The sequence below is a fragment of the Setaria italica genome, chromosome VI (assembly GCF_000263155.2).
Source record: "Setaria italica strain Yugu1 chromosome VI, Setaria_italica_v2.0, whole genome shotgun sequence".
NCBI lineage: Eukaryota > Viridiplantae > Streptophyta > Magnoliopsida > Poales > Poaceae > Setaria > Setaria italica.
Genome location: NC_028455.1, coordinates 2,725,930 through 2,735,435, shown reverse-complemented (window position 1 = coordinate 2,735,435; position 9,506 = coordinate 2,725,930). Strand labels below are relative to the sequence as shown.

At 46.0% G+C, this 9,506-nt stretch overlaps 1 protein-coding gene and 1 long non-coding RNA gene across 2 annotated transcripts in view; one reads left to right on the top strand and one right to left on the bottom strand.

Annotated features, from left to right (window-relative positions):
* The first annotated feature begins 152 nt into the window (after positions 1-152).
* On the top strand, positions 153-9,201 carry LOC111257646. Its single transcript, XR_002678197.1, has 3 exons — positions 153-546; positions 6,674-6,815; positions 6,919-9,201. It is a non-coding gene; the product is annotated as an uncharacterized LOC111257646 (long non-coding RNA).
* LOC101778296 (lactoylglutathione lyase) overlaps positions 9,111-9,506 on the bottom strand; it is a 3,707-nt gene continuing 3,311 nt past the window's right edge. The window contains exon 9 of the mRNA XM_004972605.3: positions 9,111-9,429. Coding sequence (XP_004972662.1) covers positions 9,388-9,429 — 42 coding nt within the window. The 3' untranslated portion in view covers positions 9,111-9,387. The remainder of the gene's footprint in view (positions 9,430-9,506) is intronic.

Genomic DNA, 9,506 nt, shown 5'->3' with positions numbered 1-9,506 from the left:
CAGGTTCCAACATGACACCCCTCGATAGCAAAGGTAACCAAACGCACACTTAGAGTCGTGCAACACGAACTGTCGCACGACCACCGCGGACCCTCCTCGATGGATTCCTCCTGTACTCATGTAGTGCATGCATCTCTCTCTCGGCATCTCGTGCGCTCTCTCCCCCTCTCTCCTTCCTCCTCGAATTGAATGTTGCCAATAAATACCGCACCCTCCCCGTCATACGGTCGCTGCCTGCCTAAATCAATGCGCCCATCGCCGCTTGCTTCTTCTTCCTCCTGACGCCGGCGTCAGAGAAAGCTCATGCTTCGCTCCCTCGTCCCTGCTGCTCGATGCCTCCTCCTTCCATTCTACGCCATGCAGAGGAGTGCCAGCTGCTCCATTGATTGATGGATGCCATGCCCAGCGCGATCGAGAGGTGGGCGCGCGGCGACGGGGTATTGGCGCGGTTCAATTCGAGAGCCTGCGCCCCTCCGGAGGCAGGGGGGCTCTGCTCTCTGATTGAGCCGTGCCAATATCACGTCGCCTTCGATTGATTGTTTGCAGGTGTGTGGATGGACTGATTGATTGATTCCTCGTGTCGTTGCATTTTGCTTTTTGTACGTTGATTATTGGTAGATTTATGACTAACACTCACTGCTAGCTCTTCAATTTTTGCATCATATATATCTTCAATTGTTGATGTAGTTTCACAACTGCACCGCCGCCCACAATTCACCAGTTTTGGGCTGCTACCTTCCAACTTTGTTTTAGCCTTTTCTAATTCTCTGTTACAATGTAGGATCAACAAGAAAACACATGATACACGTTTTCTTTAATAGTACACTTCATTATATTTTAATCTGAAGATATATATGATGGTTCACAAACGTAGCTGTCAATAACAGCTATTTGTACTAAATATAAGTAGATGAATGCTACCCAGTCACTTATCTAAGTTGTAACTCGAGCATTCTAATGGTAAAATAGCTGTGCCACTTGCCTAGTTCATCCAATTATGAAGGTTGCTTGCAAGATGTGCAATGGAGTCCCTGCCGGCACCCTTGGTATCGGCGGACTAGTTCCTCGACGTCGCGAGAGTTGTAGGCTAATAGAACCCTGATCTGAAAGTTTTACCCACGATTGTTCGCGAGGACATAAGGTTGCCGCAAATGCCTTTGTGGATCTCCTCTAGTATGTTCTTGCCGTCTTGCTGTAAGACACACTTCATGAGTACTCCTGATGATGCGCCTCTTCTGTAAAACTTATCTCCGACTAGAACATAGTTCTTGCTGCGTCATAAGGTTTGCTCTGTTTCTGTCGTGTCTGATGGAAACTTGTGCTCTTTGATGTAGTTGATGAAAGGACTCTCCAGTCTACATCAATCATCATGACCTCCTGGTGTGGTAGGACCTCAATCAGTGGTTGTTGACAGTGCCAGCTTTGTTATGGATAGCTTGTGTAGCTCATGGACGAAAACCCCAGCTAGATCTTGAGCACGAGTAGATCCAAGCTTGGATAGGACGTCTGCGGTAACGTTGTTGTCGTGAACTACATAGTGGAACTCCAAACCAGAGAATTTGTTCTCTAGCCTGCGTACTTTTAGGCAATACACATCCATGTTTTCCTTATGACGGTTCCACTCATCGTTGACTTGATTGATCACCACCAATGAGTCACCGTAGATCAGCAATCATTTTATTCCTAGCGAGACTGCCAGGAAGCGCCTCGTATTCAACTTTGTTGTTGGACACTTCCTAGAAAATTTGTAGGATGTACTTGAGTTATTCGCCCACAGGAGATATCAAGAGTACGCCTGCACCGGCGCCCTCGAGCTTGAGTGATCCATCAAAATACATGACCTAGTGCTCTGGACACCCTGATGGCGTTGGTAGTTGATTCTCCCACCACTCTGCCATGAAATTGACTAGGGCCTGGGCTTTGATTGCAGTTTCTTGATTTTGAATTCCACTTAGATATTCTTTCTATTGTATCTCGATTGTGGAGAATTTCTCCTAGGGGAAGTCGGTGACAACGAAGATCTTGTGCTCCTCGAAATAATGTCGTAACTTGCACGAGGTAAGCGGTATCATGTACAGTAGCTTCTGGACCAATGGATATCTAGTCTTGGAATCTAACAGTACCTCGCTTACGAAGTAAACAGGCCTCTGTACGTTGAATACATGGCTTGGTTCCGTTCTTTCAACCACAATCGACATGTTGACAACGTGAGTAGTTGCAACGAGGTAGAACAACAATTCTTCATTAGGGTTTAGTGCCGTGAGGACCGGTGGCTTTGATAGGATGGGATTGGCGAGCCACTCTGGATGATAGACTTTTTTTATGAAGCCCGCCACGAGTAGTTTGACCAACTCTTTCTTGATGGCTTCCCTTCTGTCTTGGGTGAATCGTCGTAGGCGTTGCCTTTTTATGTAGCTTTTGGATTCACTTTGAGTGAGTGCTCGATCAACTCCCTAGGCACCCCCGGCATGTTCGCTGGTTTTCACGCAAAGATGTCTCGGTTGGCCCGAAGGAAATTGACGAGTGTGCTTTCCTATTTAGGATTCAGCCCTGTGCTGATCAGGGCTGTTTTGGAGCTATCACCAGTCTCAAGGTTAATGGATTTGATGTCTACTTCACTTGACAGCTTGACCTTGGTTACCCCCGACTTCTTTTTTAGAATTTTGAGTTTTGATGGTTCCCCAGGATGATCCCATAGGATGGAGAGTTCGTTGGGGTGAGCATATCGGTGACGTCGAGACCCATTTTCTTCAGTGTCTTGGCGAACAGGACGTTGAGACCGCTATCACCATCGATGAGTACTTTAGTAAGTCTGGAGCCAGCGACAACCAGATCCATGATGAGGGGATACGGTCCTGGGTCTGAGAAACTAGTCCATTGGTTCTTCCTGGAGAAGGCAATTGGCACCTCGGATTATTTGAGAAATGTTGGCGTCGCAGGTTGAATGGACATTATCTCTCGAAGAGTAAGCTTCTGGAACCGCTTAGTAGCAGTACCTAGGGTTCCGTCGAAGATGACGTTGACGGTGTTGGATGGGATCTGGAACTTGCCATTGTCACCATCGTCTTCGTCTTCCCTTGGCCTTACCCTTGTCTTTGGTGCCAGATGGCTCTAGTAGGTCCTTCATAACTCTTCGTAGACTAAAACAATCTATCGCAGAGTACTTGTGGTATGGGTGCCATGGGTACTGTTTCTTCAGGAGCTCGTTGAACGAGGATCTATTTTGATTGTTGCCACCACCTTTCTTGGACGACTGCGAAATTGCCGCGATAGTATTGTCTGGCTTTCGTTTGCGGTTGTGACTTCCTGAGTATTTATTTCGGTTGTCATTGTTGGGACGATCGTTGCAGTTCTTATCGTTGCGTTGGCCATTATTTTGATTGTTGTTGTTCTGGCCCTTGTTGCAATTGGACTCGAACCTTTTGATCTTCTTATCTTCTTCATCTGCCCACATCTGTACCATGATCTTGAGAGATTTGACATCAGCGGGGCATCTTCTGCCGAAGTCCCAGAATATCCGGCGGTCGTGAAGATCATTCTGGAGCAGTCTATAACACCGCGCTCCGTGATATCCACGATTGTGGCCTTCTTGTCGAAAAAGCGACGTAAGTAGCTCCGCAGGGTCTTGCCTTCTTGTTGTTTAACTTGAGACAAGTCGATCCTGTTGCTAGGATACTACATTGCCCCTGCGTAGTTGTTGGTGAACTCTACATTGGGGTCCTTCCACGAGTTGATGGAGTTATTATCCAACCATTCGAGCCATGTGAGTGGCGTCGCCTCCATGAAGATGGGGAAGTAGATGACTTTGGTGTCGTCGTTTCCTCCAGCAGCCTGCACTGACAGCGAGTTGCATCGGAGCCATTGGACTGGGTCCTGTTTGTCATCGTACTTGGTGATACCCGGAGGTTTGAACTTTTCGGGTAGAGTTGTCCTCCTCACATGTCTTGAGAAGGTGGGGGAACCCGTCAGTATCATCTCCTGGGTGTTCGACTTCTTGCTTGAGCTCGCGGCGTCGTCCGTCGATGATGGTATGGGCATCGCGGCTGGCGTTGAACTTGTTGCAGAGGTCTTCTATTGGGCATTCAACCTCTAGGTTAGCCCTACAGTGGCCACAGCCTTCTGAGGGTCCTGCCCGACTACTTTCAGCTCCAGCTTGGCTTGGTTTGGCGCCTCCGAGTTAACTTGGTCTGGACGGAGGGTCTCTATGGCTGCTGCCATGTTGACTTCGCTGGGATGGGCAGTGTTAGACTGACTGTATCGGATTCTGCTGATTAAGTTGTGCCAATTCTCTTGTGTACTTGTTCTAAGGCATCGCGTGGGTGATGAAATCAATAGACGCGATGATAGCCAGGGGAGTACGATGGTGACATGTTTGAACTATTTTAAAGGCGTTATCCAAGTTCTGAATTGGTAAGTCCGTTGCAAGGCGGCGACGCTCTGCTCTTATGGTGTTTTTTGCTCGTCGTCGAGTTCTTTGAGCCTCGGTTTCTTCTTCGACAACGTTGGTGGTGAGTTCATCCTGTGAGACGTCATCCGGGTGACGCTCATGTCGCGAGTTTCTGTTCCATTACTCTTCTTCTTCGTCCTCTTGTCCAGTAATGACGGCAAAGAGTTCTCACTCTGGAGAGTGGCTTCCTGAGCTTGAAGTGATGACCTCCGTGGTATTGCCTTCCTCGTAGATGGGCGACAGAAGAGCTCCCTCCTAGTACAGGAGAATGTCGTGTAGGCGATGAGGTGTGAATCATCATCTTTGGCAAGAGCGGGTGGCTTCATGTTAGGCCAGTAGACGAATTTGCCTTGGGGAGTTGATTTAATTACCAGGTCCTACTGTGGACCTGATAAAGGAGTCTCCTCGTCCAGATCCGAGTAGTAGTCAAGGTCCTTGATCGTACCCGTATCGAATTGTGATCTAGACAGGACAGCCTAATAAATAGTGGTCGTGTTGTGGAGTTCGAACGGGAATCGACTCAGGTGGTAGTCCGACTCGTACGATGGCTTATGTGCCAGCTCGTGAAAGTAGATCTGACTGACGGAAGAAATCGAGTTGAACTTAAACTCGTTCCCCAAGCCTCTGACTAGGTCAAAAATTGAAAATTCGCCGAAACTCTCGACGAGGTTCTCCAGAGCTTGGCGCTGGAGCTTCATGGTTTGCTGCTTCTTCTCCGGAGTCGACACGATGTGGCGGTAAAAATTTTCAGCGCCGTCTGCGATGCAAACCCAGAAGACAAAGACGAACGTCGTGCCTGCTTCGAACGCGACAATTGGCTTAATGATGACTTGAGTCATCGAGTTCGCTAGTGGATTCTCGGCGAGATCCCCTGCCTGGCGTGTCAGCTGTCGGTGTTTAAACCCGGCAACCAACCGAGGGGAGTGCCCGAGGTAGTGTTTTGATTAGTGGGGCTCGTCGAGATCAGGAACTCGAAGGTAAACGCGGATACACGATTTAGACAGGTTCGAGCCGCTAAAGTTGCGTAATACCCTACGTCATGTATGTTGGTTGGATTGAATTGCTTTGGAGGGGCTCCTGTCTCACCTTATATTGCCGGGGGCAGGTTATAGGTCGGTTGGTTATCAGAATACTAGACGGATACAACTAGAGAAGTTCTACTATTATTACAACGAGTATTTTCCTAATCCTCGACTAGTTCCTGTCTTTCTATGTAGACTACGCCGTCCTGCGCTATGGTCTCCATGTCAGATGCGTCTCGGTATCCAATCCTATATTTAAAACTATCCAAATTTTCTAATAGGTCCATATATGTATGGACGACAGTCCCAAGGAGAGTCAAGAGAATGCATGCCTCAAAGGAATCAAGTCATCAACCTTCTCCCCGCTACAGAAGATAGCTCGTGATGAACCACTCTATACATGCAGCGCACCAGATCAAATCAGGGGACTTTTTTGTACGAACAAATGAATGGCCACGATGCAATGTCTGGAAACTGGCAAAGAAAAAAAACTGATTATATGCGTTCGTGCGGGGGCGATTGCAGAGCCTCTTGTGTGTGTGCAATTGGAGCTACTCACAGAGAGAGCATCCAAAAGGACAAATTGTGATAAGCCTTCGTGGATGTCCCTCCTTTTCCCTGACCTCCATCCCTATTTCATTGTAATAATGATCAATGCAAAGTCCTGATCCATGATTGCTACGCCTCCGCGCCGAGTCATCTTGCAGTAATTTTTTTTTTATAACTATCTTGAAGTAAAATTGTAGATGCTGTTTATTTGCACATTGTGCATGTGCCTGTGTCGTTTATTTTTATTGGACAATTGGAATGAACTATTCTTCTTTCCTGACCCTGATTTCTGAAAAAATGTAGCACTATGCAAGATCCAGCTACATTCTGTCTTTCTTTTTCTTTTTTTTCTTTTTCGCAATGGTGCCCAATGCAATCCTTGGTTAATGAAGCACTTACATCACTCAAATGTCTCGGTACAATTTTTACTGCACCCTCCCTGTGTGAATATTTCCTTTTGGGGCACCATGGGAGATGCCATGGTCAAGAGTATCTGTCAGAAAAGTACAGGCCCACTGGCCCTTGGTGACCATGGAATGATGCAGAATCTTGCAGGAAAAACTGCAGCCAAACAAAAGCAAACAACAGCTTAACAGTTAACAACATGATTAAAAGCGCTTGCACAGCAGTAACACCTCTCTTGTTTCCATTCCAGCCTTTCAGAGATCACTCACTTGGAGGGCTATCAACATTACCGACAACGCTATCGCGCAACTGTTCCTTCTGAAGAACCCACAGTGGGCATCCATAACATGAGAGGTCATGTGCAAAGGAGCCCTTCCGCAATTCTGCATCAGGTATGAGAAATCACACAGCCTGAAGAGAGAATCAAGCTGCTTGTGAAATTCCTCTGTATCAGTTCAATCAGGCCTGAATGATAAGACTTCTGATGGTCGTCAGGCATCCGACAACGCGTTCTGAGGGTCGGGGATCGAGCTGTTGGCTCCGACGACGAACAGCAACGCGCCAACTGGGACGGCAGCATCAGCATCCAACTTTGTGCATGAACTGGACAAGCTGCCAGATACTGGCTGATAGGGATGCTGAGGCGTTGTCGTCAATCGTCACCTCGGCTTTTGCCAGGGAATCAACGTGATCCAACAGAACCTGCGGTGTGAGGGGCAAGCGTGAGCTGGGCTGCATCAGGTTAGTCTGAAAATTTGCCGTGTGCAGCTGCTTTTACAGAAAGTGCTCTCCAATCTTCATGCAAAAGTAAATCCTGCCAGCAGTTATGGTAACTAGTAGCTTTATGTTCCTATGCCTTCAAATTCAGACATTCAGTGTTAAACTTTTAACATGATTATTACCTATATCAAATCACTTTTTCTCCAAAAGCATAATTCTAGTGAAGGAGTTACTTAACCTTTTGCTGATGACATACTTGTCTGTCCCATTAACCACCAGTGAGAAGTGTTTGTAAACAGCAACGCTCATCAAAGGTCAGGTGATATTTTGGAGCATATTTACTGTATGTTACACCAGAAGAGCTTGCATGATTGCATCCATGTGTAAATAAAGAGGCGTTTTTTTTAAGGGTTACAGCATGTCACATGTCAGCAGTAGTGAAAGTGAAACCATGTTAAGCTCCTGGTCTTGGCCATGCAACTCAGATCCAGCTGTTAAGCCAAGGAATGCATTTTCAGTACTGGCTTTCAGGGACATATCATTTATGTCATAAGATTTGTGTCTATTAATTAATGATAACATATTGAGAGGACATTTCAACAGATCAGATAATTTAACAATAATCCAGGAACACATACGGTGGCAAATTGAAAACAGAATGGAGGTTTGATCAACCATAAGAATCACCAAAGGATACACCATCGAAAGCTATGTAGGTTTGGGCTTAGTTTCCTTTATCCTGTAAGCATGTTTGAACATCTGGCTTACTGTTGCCGTTGCCGGCTGTATTTTTTTTCCCCCACAACTATTTGGGAACAGCACCCTACCCCCATGTCCACTATAGCCTAGGTAACAAATTCATCAACTGACTCGTTGGTTTGGTTTTTTTTTCTGCATCACCCATAAATCATGAAAATTGTTTAGGGCAGCTTTCAACAGAAAAGCAGCCAAATGACACACTTGCTACCCATCTGAAGATGTCGCATATTGTTTGGTTGAAAGAAATGGTGTTGAATAGCCACACCATCTTCTATAACCTAACGGATTTGTCAGGCAATTTCCAGGAATCTCAATTTGGCTAGGCAGTTCAACCAGAGCTACATTACCGCCATGTGAATGAGCACATGATTCATCCATCAGTGGGGAACAATATGCAGGGAACTAATACAAGGTAAATGTGTCGGTTCAAGGATTGGACGAGTCATTTTGGGAGCGTCATCAGGGAATAATCTTGAAATGAAAAAAATTACCACAATGCATCGAGACGATTTTGGCCTGTGGATCAGGTGGTGCCATTTGTATTTGCGGATCAGATCATGTTTAAGAACAACGATTGAGGCCAAAGGGAAAAATGAGAGGCTCACCGTGAGATCCAGCAGAGAGAATCACCAATGGAGTGCCATCCAAAATTGCAGCGGCTAGGAGCTTTCTTCCTTCCTTTCTTTCTTCTTTCTTTCTTTCTTTTGGTTCTGTATGCAAATGTGAATGTAGCAGTCTAGCATGAAGTTCAGAACCGTTTTCCCCCCATGTCCATTGGCAATCCCATAACTACCAAATTACAGTGTTGAGCCAGTTCGTGATATCTGAATGAGTGCATTAAACACCTACACCCTTAGCTTCCAATCAGACGAGTACCCAAATAACCCTTCATCATATCCGAATTAGCATTCAGAGCTTTGAAATCACCTTGTTCAGTATATATAAGCTGGTGTAGACATGTTCACCGCCTCCAATAAAATGGGATTCATCAGGCAAAATTAGGCGACATCGAAAAATTAATACAATCAGAGCGGCATCAAAAAATTAACACGATCAGATGGCACACGCAAAGCTGCATCAATTACCACTGAAGATTCATTTAGGACCTGATGCATTCTTACCTACCAATAAGCGCAAGATCAGCAACAGCGTATCCTGGCGCCTATGAAAGCAAATCCATGACAAAACATCAGCAGGCAACCAGAACATATCAAAGTGAACCAACACCATTCAACCACGCGAACTTATCCAGTGTAATAGGCAGGTTGCTACAGGTAGCAATTGCATACTAGTAACAGGCACAACCACATAGCCAACCCCAATCCTCACTAGCAAAAACACAACTCTGCAGCAGTTTTATTTTTGGTTCATCGGGGCAGGAACAAACCCAACCACCAACTGCCATTACAAACCCAACCACCAACTGCCATTTTATTACATCACGGATGAGCATTGCATCTAGCATGGCACCTGGGCGTCTGGTCTTCACTGGAGTTCCTTGAGGAGGTCGGCGTTGTCAACCAGAACCTATAATGTCAAGGATAAAATGTCACATTTTCCGGACAACTACTTTCTTTCAAAATAAAATTTTAGAAATTAATACA